Raw genomic sequence first — 17,785 nt, forward strand, 5'->3', positions numbered from 1 at the left:
AGGACAAAGTACACAGTGGGAGGGTCAAAAATGTGATTTTTACTGATAAAAAGAGGAAAAAATGAAAACTTGGCAGCCAGAACAATACATCTTCGCACAAATCATGCATGTTAGCATTCAGAAAAGTACTAGCACCACTGTATAAATCGGGCTATGTTGCACTTTCAGATTCAAAATGGAAGCCTCATAAATAACAACAATAATTCTCCTCAGATAAAAATAAGAATAATGTAATATATGCGCCCAGAGATAATAGATAACGCTCAACCTTCCCAAGTGAACTCAAATAACTCTCTGGTTTATTTATTCAGGATAATTCATGCAGCAGTACAAATCCCCTAGAAAGAAAGAAAGAAAGAAAGAAAGAAAGAAAGAAAGAAAGAAAGAAAGAAAGAAAGAAAGAAAGAAAGAAAGAAAGAAAGAAAGAAAGAAAGAAAGAAAGAAAGATAGATAGAAAGAAAGAAAGGGAAGGAAAGAAAGAAAGATAGAAAGAAAGGGAAGGAAAGAAGAAAGGAAAGGAAGGAAGGAAAGAAAGAAGAAAGAAAGAAAGAAAGAAAGAAAGAAAGAAAGAAAGAAAGGGAAAGAAAGATAGAAAGAAAGAAAGAAAGAAAGAAAGGGAAGGAAAGAAGAAAGGAAAGGAAGAAAAGAAGGAAAGAAGGAAAGAAAGAAAGAAAGAAAGAAAGAAAGGGAAAGAAAGATAGAAAGAAAGAAAGAAAGGGAAGGAAAGAAGAAAGGAAAGGAAGAAAAGAAGGAAAGAAGGAAAGAAGGAAAGAAGGAAAGAAAGAAGGAAGGAAAGAAGGAAAGAAAGAAAGAAAGAAAGGGAAGGAAAGGAAAGAAGAAAGGAAAGGAAGGAAAGAAGGAAAGAAGGAAAGAAGGAAAGAAAGAAAGAAGGAAAGAAGGAAAGAAAGAAAGAAAGAAAGAAAGAAAGAAAGAAAGAAAGAAAGAAAGAAAGAAAGAAAGAAAGAAAGAAAGAAAGAAAGAAAGAAAGAAAGAATGCAGTCCCGAAGTTCTAGAAATGCAGAGTGCTTCTTAAAGGTCATCAAAGGGAGATCAATTCAGAATCGATCCAGAACTCAGGGGAAAATAAAACATTATGAAACGGAAGAGAACGCTCCGGAGAAACTCAGCAGATAAGGGAGCTTCGCTTGCAGGCCAGGCATTTTGTTGTTCCACCCTCTCTCCAAGTCTGAACATTCACCCTTTAAAAGATTTTGGCAAAACAGAGAACTGTCCTAAGAAGAGAGTTTCCAACTTAGAGGTCTTTCCTGCTCCCTTCCGTGACATTTCTTTTATTTTTTAATTAGTCTCTCCCTTAACCTCTGAACTTAACAAGAAACAGTATACAGCAGTGATGGCTAATCTTTTTGCCATCATGTGTCAAAAGTGGGTGGCAGTGCGGGGAGGTGGGGGGGTTTCATCTACACGCGTGCTCTCCCATGTGCATGCATGAACCCACGAATGCATGCGCAACCCCACGCATGTGTGCGCGACACCTTCCCCCGCGCATGCGTGTGCAACCCCCCGTCCTCCCACCCACTTTTGGTGCATGATGGACCCATTTTTCGCCCTCCCCAGGCTCTAGAGGCTTTCTAGGAGCCTGGGGAGGGCAACAACAACCTCCCCTGCTCCCCCGAGGCCAGAAACAGCCCATTTCCTGACTTCCGGTTTACCTGTAGGGCCGTTTTTCTCCCTCTGGATGGATGCATGGCCCCATGGGAGTCTGAGAACCAATCAGAATGCAAGCTCAAATTCAAAAGCCCAGAGAGGGCATAAAACCCAGGGACTCTCAGCATCTCTTCCCCCTTTTTCCCCTTCACCCAACATCTTCAAGGCAGGTGATCCTGTCTGCTATTAAACCATCTTTCCAATCAGCCACCATGTTTCCAGTGTCTTTCTCCCCACTTGGAACTGAACCCAGAAGGGCATTTCTTCCAACACATTTCAGCGATTAAACTCTGCCTGCCGGCTGAGAAAAGTTGTTTAGAAAAATAACCTCTTTTTGTTTCTCTATTTCCCATCCCGACCCCCTACCCCAAATAACAATTTGCAAACAGTCCACTTACAGGGATAGAGTAGGAAGGTGACTTTATTACTGTGGTGCTCTTTTTTCTTTACAAACTGTAGTAATTTGAACAAATACACAGCTTGTGTATCCAGAATGCCTGGGAAAGGACTTGAATGTTCCTTATTTGAAAAATGCAGAGAAACAAGAAGTGGAAAATTCAGAAGAACAAGTTTGGCCTGAGCGCTTTCTTTTCAGCCACTCTGCTAATAATATAACTTGTTGCTGAGAGTTGTGGGCGCCAGGATAGATATAAAACCTACCATTCCTTTACATCAGTGTTTCTCAACCTTGGCAACTTGAAGATGTCTGGACTTCAACTCCCAGAATTCCCCAGCCAGCGAATGCTGGCTGGGGAATTCTGGGAGTTGAAGTCCAGACATCTTCAAGTTGTCAAGGTTGAGAAACACTGCTTTACATCATGGGTGGGGAACTATGGACCCTTTATGACCATGTCTCTGGAATTTTGGGAGTTGAAGTCCACAGGTCATAAAGAGGCCATAGTTCCCCACTGCTGCTCTACATCAGGAGTCACCAACCTTCCAGATTTCAGGGACCACTAACTTCACATTATTAAATCCCACGGACCACTAATATCTACCTAATGACAGGCTGGGTGGGCGTGGCTAGGCAGCCATGTGACTGGGTGGGCATGGCCCCCTTGAGGTCACTCACATCGAGGGACGCCTCAACAGCCTCTACTTGTCCCTCTCCTCCCAGCCACTCCTCGCCTCCCCACCCAGGGTCTTCAGGGCCCCAAGAGGAAGCAGTTATTGGAGATAAGCAGCCACCATGAGAAAGAGTTAGCAAAATATCTGGCTCAGTTCAAATTGGATCTGACCGAGAAGGAGGCTCAGAAGAAGCACCTCACTGAGGACTACGAGCATAGGCTTTCCAAGCAGAGGGAAAACCTGTAAGAGTGCAAGGCCAGGTACCGGTACCTGGAGGCTCAGGGGGCTGAGATGGTCAGTCAGTTCCAGGCCATGACATTTAATGACCTTATTCATTTTATTGAATTCATGTAACTTCAGGGGAATTTCAGAGAAAGAGAAGGGATCTTAATATACTAGTATAGTAATATGACGTGGTGACTCAGTGGCTAAGACGCTGAGCTTGTTGATCAGACAGATTGGCAGTTCGAATCCCTAACACCACGTAACAGAGTGAGCTCCCGTTACTTGTCCCAGCTTCTGCCAACCTAGCAGTTCAAAAGCATGTAAAAATGCAAATAGAAAAAATAGGAACCATCTTTGGTGGGAAGGTAACAGTGTTCCATGTGCGTTTGGCATTTAGTTGTGCCAGCCACATAACCACGGGGGTGTCTTCAGACAGTGCTGGCTCTTCGGCTTTGAAATGGAGATGAGCACCGCCCCCTAGAGTCAGGAACGACTAGCACATATGTGCAAGGGGAACTTTTACTTTATAATATACGAGTATATCAGATAATTAACAACTATAAGTATGAACATAAACATTATTCAACCTTCAGTCAGGATGAAATCAAACTGAACAGACCGATGTGCTTCCAACTGAGGAAGATATGTTTGAATCAGAATATTTGCAGCCTTGGTACCCTGTTACTTCCCACAGACCTTAGAAAGACTGCTTGCGAGAGGACTTGTACAGATACTCAGATACGCTTAGAAGATATGCATGATCTGATCTATTTCAGTCTGATAAGAGGATTGAATTAGCTTTGGTTTCCTCTTGACGGACAACCTTTTAATTCTTAAGAAGGCTATCGTAAAGACTCTAGAAATATCTCTGGATACGTTGGACAGGAAGATTCCACATGATCACACCAAAATAGAGGTGTGCATTATAGGCACCTCCTTATAGGCAGCTGCCTTATTCCAGGAGATTACTTACTTTAGATGGGATTGTATTCCTTTTGAAAGGACAGATGGGTAAACTCTGGGGATTCTTCTAAATCCAGCACCCTGAATGGAAGCACACAAGTGGTTTTTTTTCCTGGCAAAGAATGTGTTTTTCCAGCTCCAGCTGTTCCTGGGTAAAGGTACCCCAGGCACATTATTCCTTCTAGTGCTAATCTCAAAACTGATTATTGCACTGTGCTAGATGTTGCCCTTGCGATTGCCATTAGATGTCACAGTCAATGCAAAATGATGTTTCATTAAACTATTCAAAGGAATAACCTAAGGAATAAAAGGTAAACATTTCCCTCACACATATGTGCTAGTCGTTCCTGACTCTAGGGGGTGGTGCTCATCTCCATTTCAAAGCCAAAGAGCCAGCGCTTTCTGAAGACGTCTCCGTGGTAATGTGGCCGGCATGTCTAAACACCAAAAGTGCACGGAACGCTGTTACCTTTCCATCACAGTTGGTTCCTGTTTTTCTACTTGCATTTTACATGTGTTTGAACTGCTAGGTTGCAGAAGCTGGGACAAGTAACGGGAGCTCACGCCGTTATGCAGCATTAGGGATTCGAACCGCTGAACTGCCAACTTTTGTGATTGACAAGCTCAGTGTCTTAGCCACTGAGCTGCCGCATCCCAACTAAGAAATAAATAAGGCTTATTTCAAGGAATTGCATTGGCTGCCCATATGATTTCCCCACCCCTTAAAATTTCAAGAATCTTATCCTGGGATTAGGATTAGATATCAACCTCTCTCTATGCCTCAAGAGAAAAGTTTTTGTGTGCTACCGAAACATGGACACTAATCTCACAATCGATACAAGAGCTATGAGTGGTGCAAAGAGCCATGGAAAAATACATGCTCAGCATTATAAGACAAGAGAGAATGACCAGCACATGGATTAGAGAACAAACAAAAATCTAGTCTAGTGAAGAGAGGGACCAGGGGAGAGATGATAGCAGTGTTCGAATAGAGAGGGAGAGAAAGTCAAACTATTTTCCAAAGCACCTGAAGGGCAGACAAGGAATAATGGATGGAAACTGACCAAGGAGAGATTCAGCCTGGAAATAAAGAGAAATTTTCTGACAGTGAGAACAATTAACCCATGGAACAGAAGTTGCTTTGGAGATTGCACTGGAGGCTTTCAAGAAGAGACTGGACTGCCATTTGTCAGAAATGCTTATAGTCCTCTGCTTGGGAGGGGAGTTGGATTAGATGACCTACAAGGTCCTTTCTAATTCTGTTCATCTGTAAGATTTATCTGTAAAAGTATACGATATCATCAAGCAAGCAAAAGAATGGAAATGGAAATGGCTGGTCGCATAGCAAGAAGAGCTGATAGCAGGTGGACCATGGCAGTCATAGAATGGATCCCACATGATAAAAAAAGCATCCATGAAAAAGGGCACCTAAAACAAGATGGATCAATGACATCAGCAAGTATGGTGGGCCCAGTTGGCAAAAGAAAGCTCGGGACCATTTAGGTTGGAAGCATGTTGAAGAGGCCTTCATCCTACAATAGAAAGACAATGGCTAGAAAGATGATGATGATTATCTGACAGACCCATGTTTTCCTGGGCATCTGTCTGAGCATTAAGATCTGCTGAGGATCCCATCTTAAGAACGTTGCATCTGTCTCGGGGATTCACTAGGTAGCAACCTGAGGGGGAACTTTTGGAACATAGGTGACCCTAACTATGAGACTGTTCCTTCTCCTCTGATTCATTATATCATAGTGTAGGAAGTTAGCACTCACCCCTCTCCTAGAAGAATGAAATATTCTAGGAAATATTAAAAAGGCAGAATATGACATTTCCCTGGATGAGAAATGGAGAAACATGTTTTTTTTTAAGGCAGGAAGCAGGTTCACTCTTAATAGCCCCCACCCTCTTCAATAGCCTACAGAAGATATCAGCACTTAAGAGATAAAGAGATGGGTCTATTCATAGGCAAATGCCCACACCCAAGGTCCAATGGAGGTAGGATTAGCCCTCTACCCATCTAGCAACAGAACTCACCACATGGCACCTGGTGAGATTACATCTCCCAGCAAGATAACAATCAAGCTTGGGACTCAGGACACTACAAAGTTACCCCTGCATGGCCCCATGGGAGTCTGACAACCAATCAGAATACATTTCTTACACAGGAACAGGAAGCTCTAAGGCGGGGCCCAAGAGAGGGTATAAATCTTTCTCTCTCCCACCCCCACCCATGTGCTTTTTCTTTGCCCAGGACAAAAAATCCCCATGTTGTCCTGTCCACCATTAAACCATCTTTCCAAGCAGCCTCCATGTTTCCAGTGTCTTTCTTCCCACTTGGAACTGAACCCAGATGGACATTTCTTCCAACAGTAGTTAGTCCTGAACCTACATAGCAACTGTTGACACTGTTGAATTTTTGCTGTGCCCCTGTTTGATTTTAATATTCTAGTTCTTTTTTTAGTTGTTTTGTGGCTTTTAATGGGAGAAAAAAAATATTGTTTATAATCATTTGTGGCAACGTTTTCATCTTCGCTTCATTCTCAGTAAGCAAAGTCTCCTAGGAGCTAAGCTTGACTCCAGATGAAGTCATTAATACAACCATGCAGTTATTTTGTTAGGATTACAGGAATTATGTGCCACTGGGATGTCCCTGGGATTTAATCGTTTCACTTCCCAGTCTGTCCCACAGCCCTAGTAATTCTCCAGTGGAATCCATACCAAGTATGAACCCAGCCTGACCTTTCTTAGCTTCCAGGCATAAACAAGTTGAACCAGGTGTTGTCTCCTGCTTGAGGCTGTAAGTAAAATATGGATCACATATAAAGAACACATGCTTTTAAAACCCACAGACTTAGGCTGGCGCATCATGCCAAGCCAAAACAAGCGCACAGTGCATCTTACTATACCAAGTGTTGGCAACCTTAAACACACAAAGAACCACAAAGGTCCTAACTGGAAGCCCCCTGTTCAATTCTGGAGCCAACCAGAAGTCTGGTTCCCCCCACCATAGAGTATCCTCCTAGCGCGGCATCCTATTTCCTCTACCTGTCCTAACCGAAAGTCCTATCAATTGTGGAGCCAACCGGAAAACCTGCCCCTTGCCATAGAGTCTCCTCCTGGCCCACAGTGCTTCCCCACCCCCCTGTCCAACCAGAAGCTCCTCTCAAAATTGTGGCACCAACCAGCGACGGAGCCACAGCAGAGAGATGAAAGAGCCACATGTGGCTCCAGAGCTGCAAGTTGCCAACCCCTGTACTATACTGTTAGAATGCCCAGGCAAGGTTTAAATCTGAGCAGTCCTTCAGGTGGCATTGAAATTAAGCTCTGAGCATCCCTTGTCATTAACAGCAAAGGTTAAGTTCTTTAAGTGTTGTACTTCAGGATCAGCTGTTGGTGTTTTCTGCCCCTAGACTGAAGCAGCCTACTGTTTTCCAGCAGAGATCATATAACAGCTTGTCTCAACCCGCTACCTTCCTAGCCAGGGAAACCACTGTAGACATCAAGAGTTTAACAGAGAATGTTCTGTTACCAACAGACATACTGATCTTGTAAAGGCTCATTTCCTGGCCTGGGAAATTATTGAGAGAGAGAGGGAGAGGGAGAGGGAGAGGGAGAGGGAGAGGGAGAGGGAGAGGGAGGGAGGGAGGGAGGGAGGGAGGGAGGGAGGGAGGGAGGGAGAGAGAGAGAGAGAGAGAGAGAGAGAGAGAGAGAGAGAGAGAGAGAGAGAGAGAGAGAGAGAGAGAGAGAGAAGTACCTTGGTTTTAGAAAAACAAATGTAGAGACAGTGCTATTGCATCAGCAGGAGCCCTGCTATATAACTGCTGCTTGCATTTAGATTTTTTTTTTCACCTGGGGGACTGTGAAGACAGATTTAGCCATATAATAAAAGCAGAGAATAAACAAAATATTGGAACTGCTGTATCTCCGAGAGCCCTTGTGGCCTTCTTTTGGGACCATCTGCTCTACAAAAAGAAAAAATAAAATAAAATAAAAACTAGAGACGGCTTTTACCTGCAAAAGGTGGAAATTTTGCTGAGCTAAAATAGCAAACTAAAAAAAATAAAATTGCTACACCTCAAAATAAACGCTTTACTGGCAGCGTGATAGTGCTTGCCGTCTCAAAGACTACTTTCACAAGCCACTAGCAAATCCTTAAACTAAACAGAGGTATATTTTCCTCCAGCTTTTGGCAGCTGTCTTTTAAATTGCTATGTGAAGGAAAGAGAACCCATGTCTCCTAAGAGTCTGAAATTATTTATATATACATAACACACATGCACGGGCAGAAGAGGGACAGCCACACCAAGCAAACAAGGACTTCTAAGTCATCATAGTTACCTGCTTACTTTGACTGGATCCTATTACAGGTAATCCTCAATCTGCAACCATTCATTTAGTGACCGTTTGAAGCTGGGAAGAAATGACTTACGACTGTTTTCCATATGTAGGACTGTTGCAAAACTCCCATGGTCACATGATCAAAATTTGGGCGCTTGGCAACCGGCATGTAATAAAAATTGTTCTGCGCATACGCAGAAGCGGAAAACAAAATGGCGGCACCTATGGCGCTGCCCGGAGAACCGGTTCAGGGGCGTGGCAGGCCTAGGTTGCTGCCGGTTCCAGCGACCCAGGCCGCCAAACCACTACCGGTTCATTCGAACTGAACCGATAAGAACCCACCACTGATTTGTAAACTTCCCGGATGGCTTCCGCCAAGCAAAGTTGATGGGGGAAGACAAGATTTGCTAAATGACCACATGATTTGGTTAACTGCTGCAATGATTCGCTTAAGAACTATGGTTAAAAAAAGGGACATAAAATGGGTCAAAACTCGCCTTGCTTAGCAAAGGAAATTTTGGGCTCCATTGTGGCTATAAGTCAAGGATTATTTATACTGCAGGATCTAATCTTGGAAATTTACTCTTCCAAACTTTCAGACTCATGTTGGGGCCCATCATCAGGGAACTTCTTTCTAGCTGTGCTAGAGAGTAAATATTACATAGTACAGGTAGTATGGTACCATTTACTATTCATAATAGCACAATGCTGTATATACTACCGGTATTTATGAAGTCTCAACTAAACTATATTTGAATCTACCTTGAGTGTGTAGATTTTCACACATCCATACTAAGATGTTGAGCTTGTCGATCAGAAAGTCTGCGGTTCAAATCCCTAGCACCGCATAATGGAGAGAGCTCCCGTTACTTGTCCCAGCTTCTGCCAACCTAGCAGTTGGAAAGCATGTAAAAATACAAGTAGAAAAATAGGAACCACCATTCGCAGGAAGGTTCCGTGTTCCTTCGGCGTTTATTCATGCCAGCCACATGACCATGGAGACATCTTCGGACAGCGCTGCCTCTTCAGCTTTGAAACAGAGATGAGCACCGCCCCCTAGAGTCGGGAATCACTAGCCCCTATGTGCGAGAGGAACCTTTACCTTTAATCTGAACAGAATCTGACAAAGTAGTCCTATCTTGTTGCCTTTCACAGATGACAAATGTATCATATTCGTATACAACATACAAATGCAGGACTATTATAAGAGATACATTATAATAGTTACAATAAATTACTGTATTATCATTTTAAGTGTTATATTGGAGAAATGTGTTATTATAAGAAGTGTCTCTTTAATTTTTCTCATTCTGTTATATTTCATTGTCAAAACTTTGATGTGGGAAAAATGGAACCAGTATCCATACATACAGAAGATTTTTTTTTAATGAACAGTACCTATAAAAATGTTTTCTGAATTAGATGGAATTTGCACTTTGGTATTTCCGCTTTTCCTGAAGGAATTAGTATTACCTTCTTGTTCCAAAGTTTGATTTACATGAACTTCCTTTATTCATTTTAATAGCTACAAAGGGCACATACAGTATCTATGAGAAAGTATCAGCTATGTATACAGTTCATGTCACAAAGAGTTATGCAATATATTGATTAAATATTTGAACCATGAGATATAACAGAATGAGAAAAATTAAAGAGTCACTTCTTATAATAACACATTTCCCCAATATAAAACTTAAAATGATAGTACAGTAATTTATTGTAACTATTATAATGCATCTCTTATAATAGTCCTGCATTTGTACGTGGTATATGAATGTGACACCACGCTTGTATCATTTTGTCAAATTAGCATATTAAACAGCTTTTGTCTGTATCCTTCCCCTGCCACGCCCAGCAAGCCACGCCCAGCAAGCCACGCCCAGCAAGCCACACCCACAGAATTGGTAGCTCTGCAGATCAGTACCAGTCTGATGCCTGTTGAAACTGGGCAGTGCAGCCTGCGGGTGAGTGCATGAAGCTTCATTTGCACATGTGCAAAATTAAGTGGGGTGTGTGAACTCATTCCCTCTTCTGACAAGCAAAGTCAAAGGGAAAGCCAGATTCACTTAACAACTGTGTGGCTAACTTAACAACTGCCGTGATTCGCTTAACAACTGTGGCAAGAAAAGGGGGACAGAAGACACTTAAGAAATGTCTTACCCAGCAACATAAATTTTGGGCTCAAGTGTGGTCATAACTAGAGGACTACCTGTGGTCCTAGTTTCTTCAGGGAAAATCAATTACCCACTCCTATTATAGATCCTCCCTTAAGTTCTTACTTCATCAAATGACCTGGGCTGCAGGATTTAGAATTAACACTGATTTACTGACTAAATCAGAACTGTTCAAGCTCAATGGCCATCAAATCATAAAGTATAAACTGTCAAGATTGGATTGCAAAAACAAAACCCAATCCCAAAAAAAAATGACTTGATGTCTTGGTATATAATTCAGTGTTTCTCAACCTTGACAACTTGAATACCTCAGTTCCAGTGGTGGGATTCAGCCAGTTCGCACCTATTCGGGAGAACCGGTTGTTAACTTTCCAAGCAGTTCAGAGAACCGGATATTGGAAGAAATCTCCTTTTGTTTTTTTCCACTTTACAGGGCTAATCCTGTCAGGAAGGCAGGAAGGAAACATTCTGGTGTTGTTTCTAGCTTAATCTTTATTGCCCTGCTTACAGAAACTGCCTCTCCAGTTAAGCCTTATTACCATTGTAGCAACTAAGACAAAATGCCCATCAACCAGAGTGATGTTGAGTTGGCCACACCTACCCAGCTTGTCATTAGGCCAGAGAACCAATTGTTAAATTATTTGAATCTCACCACTGCTCAGTTTCTACCTAGAATTCCCCAGTCAGCAAAGCAAATGACGTAGCCTTTGCCTGCGTAAAGTTATAAAATCCTGCCCTTAGGCCCTGCTGTCAGTGAATGGCCAATTCATATATAAAAGTAAAGGTTCCCCTCACACATAGGTGTTAGCCGTTCCCAACTCTAGGGGACGATACTCATCTCAATTTCAAAGCCGAAGAGCCAAGACTGTCTGAAGACGTCACTGTGGTTATGTGGCTGGCATGACTAAACACAGAAGGCTCACGGACTGCTGGTTCCTATTTTTCTACATTTTTACGTGCTTTCCAACTGCTAGGTGGGCAAAAGCTGGGACAAGTAACGAGAGCTCACTCCATCACGGGGCGCTAGGGATTCGAACCGCCGAACTACCGACCTTTCTGATCAACAAGCTCAGCGTCTTAGCCACTGAGCTACCGTGTCTCATAATTCATATATAGTAGGCTGCATTGACCTTAAAGTGCCTTAAAGAAAATACAAATGTATTAAAGAGGTGTCCCGTCTCTCAGCTTTATGTATTATGCAGGTAATCCTTTCTTCAGGATTGCCCTGTTTAGTGGCCGTTCAAGGTTATGATGGCTTTACGATTAGTCCTTGCTCTGAGGACCGTCACGTGATTGCAAATGGAACTTTCCTCAAGCGGTGGTAAATTTACAAATGTTATGTGGTCATGGGATCACCATGTTTGTCCTTCAAAACTGGCTTCTGACACGCAGAGTCAAGGGAGAAGCTGGTAGTAAAATTATACAAGTAGCATAATATCATATAGTTGGCAGTAAAAAGAAGCTGACGTTACAGTTACAAAGCAAATTTACTTACATATGGGCATTCGGTTTCAACTCAAGACAGCTTGAATGAGTTGATGCAATTGTTTCCTTTAAAAAAAAGGAAACTAATAAGCCAGAAAATATTAGGAACTTTATATTCATCGATAAATAAACGAGAATAAAAATAAAAGAATGAAAAAAACTGAAAGTAATTCAAAATATCGAGGACCGATGCATGTTGAACCTATATTTGTTTAGTTTATCAGCAAATACCTTAGAACGTATGGTACCGTGGCACGACAAAACCGCGGTCCACTAAAGCGCGCCCGATTAAAGCGCGTCGCTGACGTCATCAGCAGCGCGACAACAGCGACCGTGGAGAAAAAAGGGCGCTTTAAAAAGCGCTTTGAAAGCAAGCTGATTCAAGTTAAGGTAAGGGTTAGGTTTAAGTTTAGGGTTAGGGTTAGGTTTAGGGTTAGCTTAAGCGTTAGGGTTAGGTTTAGGGTTAGGTTAAGGGTTAGTGTTAGGTTTAGCGTTAGGTTTAGGGTTAGGTTAAGGGTTAGGTTTAGGGTTAGGTTTAGGGTTAGGTTTAGGGTTAGGTTTAGGGTTAGGTTTCGGGGGGTTAGGTTTAGGTTTAGGGGTTAATTTTAGCTTTAGCGTTCACAGCGTGCTTTTTTCGTCACGCTGTGATGACGTCAGCTACGCGGTTTCGTCGAGCGTGCTTTAGTCGACCGCGGTTTTGTGGTGGAACCGTACGGTACACATGCCACAAGTGGCACGCAGAGCCCTCTCTGCAGGCATGTGAGTTTTCGCCCCAGCTAAGCTCCACCATGCATGTGCGTGCACCTCCTGTTGGCCAGCTGGTTTTTGGGTCTCTGCCGCACATGTGCAGGGGGCATGCGGGAGATATGCGTGCATACGTGGGGGACAAGGTACATGGGGGTTCATGAGTCATGCACACATGAATGCAGGGCAGGGCACATGGGGGGTGCACACATGCACAGGGGCAAGGGGCTCAGGGAGTTTTGCACATGTGCAGGGGTGGAGGGAGCTGGGGGTCATGCGCGCATGTGTGGGGGGCAGGGCGCACATGGGGGTCACATGCACATTCATGGGGCATGCAGGGGTGTGATCACACATGCATTGCATTATGGGTGTGGGCGCGCATGCGCTTTCAGCACTCAACAACAAAAAGGTTAGCCATCACTGCCTTAGAAGAATGGAAGGATTAGAAAAGGTGACAATTGGAATTAAAACTGACCACAGAAACCCTAACGGCTAAAGATACACTTTTCTGGTTGTAAAGTAAAGGCAACGTAGAAGAATTCATTGAAAGATTAAAATGGAATGTGAAAAATTTGGCTTAATCCTAAATATTAAGAAGACAAAGGTAATGTCAACCAGCAGGCTTAGTGAATTGATAACAATTGATGGTTTTCGGGGGGAAGGAAAAATATGAACAGCCTCTGAATCCTAGAAGAAAGGCAGTGACAAATTTATGACGAATAAGTTTGGTTATCTGTATGGCAAGAAAAACCACAATCTGTAAAGCAGTTATTTTTCCATTCTATAAGTATGAAATTGAGAAAGACAGAGTAGGAAGAAAGACATAAATGATTTACAAAGATGGAAATGCTAATAATAAGATGAACTAAGCAATCACTCCTGGAAAAAATAAAGACTGCTCCCTTGAGATGATGGTTCAACAGGCAGAAACCTGCACCTTATGAGCATATACCGTACTTTTCAGAGTATAAGATGCACCAGATATAAGATGCAGGAAGGTTTTGAAGAGGAATTTTTTTTAAAAAAAAGTTTTTGCACTCTGCAAACCTCCCCCAAATGGCCCATTTTTCACAAAAAACGGGCCCATTTTTTTTTCAAAAAAAGGGCATGAATAGCCCTTAGGAGGCTTGTAGAGTTCTCCTATGGGGTGGGGGGGACGACAAAAACAAGCAAAACAATGACTTGTTTTACACAAAAACGGGCCTGTTTTTTGTCAAAAAAAATGGGCATAGATAGCCTTTAGGAAACTTATAGAATGCTTCTGGGGGCTAGGGAGGCAAAATGGGCTGTTTCTTGCTCATTTCTACCTTCCCCAGCCCCCAGGAGCTCTTTGAAAGCCTTCTAAAAGCTATGCCCAGCTATTTTGGTGAAGGGGAAGGAGTTTTGGGAAGCAAAAAATGCTGTATTCAGTGTATAAGATGCACCCAGATTTTCAGCCTCTTTTTTGAGGGAAAAAGATGTGTCTTATACTCTGAAACATACAGTAATATGAACAGATGATAGGTAAGCAAAAGCTATTCTGTTGGTCGAGAGAAGAAGGAGAAAGGAAGTCGATGGGTAAGGTAGATTTCTGAATTGTCAGGGTAAAGATTTAAGAGCTGAACCCCTGCTACGATGATGTAATGCCGGGAATGAGTCAGCAAGATTTGGGGGCTGATATCACTTTAAGAGCCTGTAATAAGAAGCGGCCCTGCTGGGGGGTATCTCTCCCTCCATGTGTGCCTCCATGTTGTAATTGCCAATTGCTGTTTGTTTGAGGTCCGATTAAAGTATGTGTATGTATATATTCTTTGTAGATAAAACCACTATTTAAATACAAGCCTCTGGTTATTGTATTTGCTCCTGGGTTGTCTCACATAGTCACACTGTGCACTCTCTGACATGAATCCAAGTGTTTTTGGGAAAGTTCACAGAAGGACCACAACCTATAACCAGAGACATTTTAAGATGGTTTGTCCCAACTTAACACTGTCACCACATTTGGTCCCTTTTTGGATCAACTGGACATGCAGAAGAAACCAGTATCAGTAGTCCTTGACTTACGACCACAATTGAGTCCAAAATGTTCATTGATAAGCAAGACAGTTGTTAAGTGAGTTTTGCTCCATTTTAGGTCTTTTTTTTGGGCCACAGTTGTTAAGCAAATAGCCGCAGTTGTTAAGTGAATTATGTTGTCATGAAATGACGATAGCACTGATTTTGCTTGTGAGAAACCACCTGGGAAAGTTACAAATGGTGATCACATGAGCCCAGGGTAGTGCAGCCATCATAAATGCACGCTGGTTCCTAAGTGGCCAAATTTTGCTCATGTGACCCTAGGGATGCTGCAATGGTCATAAGTGTGAAAACTGGTCATAAATCACTTTTTCCATTGTGACTTTGAACAGTCACTGAACAAACCCTTGTAAGCCAAGGATTGTTGTAAGTCAAGGACTGCATCCTAGGTACTTGTCCAGAATCCTTACATTTCTGCCTAATTTTAAATGAAATGCTAATACAGGTAGTCCTTGACTTACGACCGCAACCGAGCCCAAAATTTCTGTTGTTAAGAAAGACATTTCTTAAGTGAGCTTGGTCCCATTTTACGACCTTTCTTGCCTCTGTTGCTAAGTGAATCACTGCAGCTGATAATTTAGTAACCCTGTTGTTAAGTGAATCTGGCCTCCCCATATTAACTTTGCTTGTCAGGAGGTCGCCAAAGGTGATCCCATGACCCCGGGACACTGCTACGGTCATAAATATGAGCCAGTTGCCAAGCATCTGAATTTGGATCACATGATCATGGGGATGCCACAAAGTTGTCTCTGTGAAAAAATGGTCATAAAGTCACTTTTTTCAGTGCTGTTGTAACTTTGAACAGTCACTAAATCAGTGAATGCTGGCTGGGGAATTCTGGGAGTTGAAGTCCGGACATCTTCAAGTTGCCAAGGTTGAGAAACACTGCACTAAATGAACTGTAATTCGAGAGCTACCTGTATAAGTGTTTAGTCCATCATATAATAATAGGCATTTTCACACTAACAGCACCCTAAACACTGTGTGTATTTACATTTGCCCCGTTAAGCCTTACTGTGGGCATTTTCCCCACTGCTTAGTTGGGAAAACCCAACTATTATCCACCTATCCTTGAATTGGCAAAAGTTATCCCAGCATCAAACTCACCATTTGTACGGTCAGACAACATCCTGCCATCCTTGTCATGGGTTCCCCACCCCACGAAGAACAGGGGTGACTCATATGGCACGTAACTCCCGCATGGTCATTGTATCTTATAATGCAGACTGTCATCTGCACCTCTATAACTGCCTGGTTTGGTTCTGCAACCCAACAAGACAGACACAGACTTCAACGGATAATTAGAACTGCAGAAAAAACAATGGCTACCAACCTGCCTTCCACTGAGGACCTGTATATTACATGAGTCAAAAAGGGGGTCATGAAAATATCTACAGACCCCTCGCATCCTGGACATAAATTGTTTCAACTCCTACCTTCAAAACGATGCTAGAGAGCACGGCACACCAAGACAACTAGACACAAGAACAGGTTTTTCCCGAACGCCATCACTCTGCTAAACAAATAATTCCCTCAACACTGTCAAACTATTCACTAAGTCTGCATTACTATTAGTCTTCTCATCGTTCCGATCACCCATCTCTTCCCGCTTAGGACTGTGTGACTGTAACTTTGTTGCTGGTATCCTTATGTTTTATACTGATGTTGATATTGTTTCCTGATATTAATTGCTTATTTGTGACCCATGACTATCATTAAGTGTTGTCCTTATGATTCTTGGCGAATGTATCTTGTCTTCTTATGTACCCTGAGAGCATCTGCACCAAAGACAAACTCCTTGGGTGTCCAATCACACTTGGCCAATAAAGAATCCTATTCTATTCTAAAGGGAGAAGTGTTGTTAGAAGTACAGGGAAAGGATGAGTTAAGGGCTCCTGGGCTGGCGAGATAAGATGAAGGCAACCACATGGGACCATCGCAGGGGAAAATGTTGCCATGGCATATGTTGGGCTGTGATGAAGTGCTGATGGGGCCTGTACAATTACAAACACAGACAATGCCACCACCTGCCCTCCCGATGCCAACCTGTGGAGTTCTGCCACCTCCATCCCCCAGGAGAACTACTATCCTGGCTCACTGAGAAGGATGGAAAGGTGGTAACTTCAGGGCACCTACCAAGATGCTCCCCGCTCTTAAGTTGTGAGGTTTCTAAAGACAGGGCTGAAAAGAGATACAATACAATACAACACAACACAATACAACACAACACAATACAATAGCAGAGTTGGAAGGGACCTTGGAGGTCTTCTAGTCCAACCCCCTGCCTAGGCAGGAAACCTTATATGCCAGGTGGACTAAGTGCCCTGCAGTTTTATGCCAAGGTGGCCCCTGTAGGGACCACCAACTCCTTCCAAGCCCTACTTCAGCAGGGAGGATCCCGTTGCTCAACCACCCACCCACTCATCCATCCACCGACCCCAGGTCACTCACGGTGGTTCAGGGGGTGTCCATTCCGGTCGGCCAGCACCACCAGCTCCAGGTAGGCTGCGCAGAGCCCCACGGCGAGCAGCCCGAAGACCAGCAGGAGGCGAAACCTTCTCCTTAGCGCCTTGCCCAGAAGGAACGCGAGGGTCCTCATCCCGCCTCAGTCGAAGCCGGAAGAAACGAACATGCTGCTGCGGTTGTTGTTGCCGTAGCAGCGCTCGCCCCGCTCGGTTCCTCCGCGAGGCTCACCTGCTCTGCCGCCTGCAAGGGTTCGCCGGCGCCGGGTCGCTGCTCCGGGGCACCAACATCGAAGTTATCCCGAAGTCAGTCCTTCCTTCCTTCCTTCCTTCCTTCCTTCCTTCCTTCCTTCCTTCCTTCCTTCCTTCCTTCCTTCCTTTATCTTTCCTTCCTTCCTTCCTTCCTTCCTTCCTTCCTTCCTTCCTTCCTTCCTTCTTTCCTTCCTTCCTTCCTTCCTTTCTTTATCTTTCCTTCTTTCCTTCCTTCCCCTCTTCTCGCTTCTTCTGCTTTGGGCTCCGTGCCCTGGCTGCTTTCCGCCCCACCTTTCGCAGGTATCGTCCCTCTCCCTTCGCTCCTCAGCTACGCGATCTGCCCCGGCTCCC

At 43.5% G+C, this 17,785-nt stretch overlaps 1 protein-coding gene across 1 annotated transcript in view; it reads right to left on the reverse strand.

The window, feature by feature from the left end:
- Positions 1-17,549, reverse strand: part of B4GALNT3 (beta-1,4-N-acetyl-galactosaminyltransferase 3) — an 89,988-nt gene extending 72,439 nt beyond the window's left edge. The window contains exon 1 of the mRNA XM_087722537.1: positions 17,172-17,549. Within this exon, the coding sequence (XP_087578663.1) occupies positions 17,172-17,319 (148 nt within the window). The 5' untranslated portion in view covers positions 17,320-17,549. The remainder of the gene's footprint in view (positions 1-17,171) is intronic.
- Between the last annotated feature and the right edge of the window lie 236 nt (positions 17,550-17,785).

Source organism: Thamnophis sirtalis, unplaced genomic scaffold (genome assembly GCF_051295495.1).
Source record: "Thamnophis sirtalis isolate CommonGarterSnake01/CBP01778 unplaced genomic scaffold, rThaSir2_p1.2 scaffold_9, whole genome shotgun sequence".
NCBI classification, from domain to species: domain Eukaryota; kingdom Metazoa; phylum Chordata; class Lepidosauria; order Squamata; family Natricidae; genus Thamnophis; species Thamnophis sirtalis.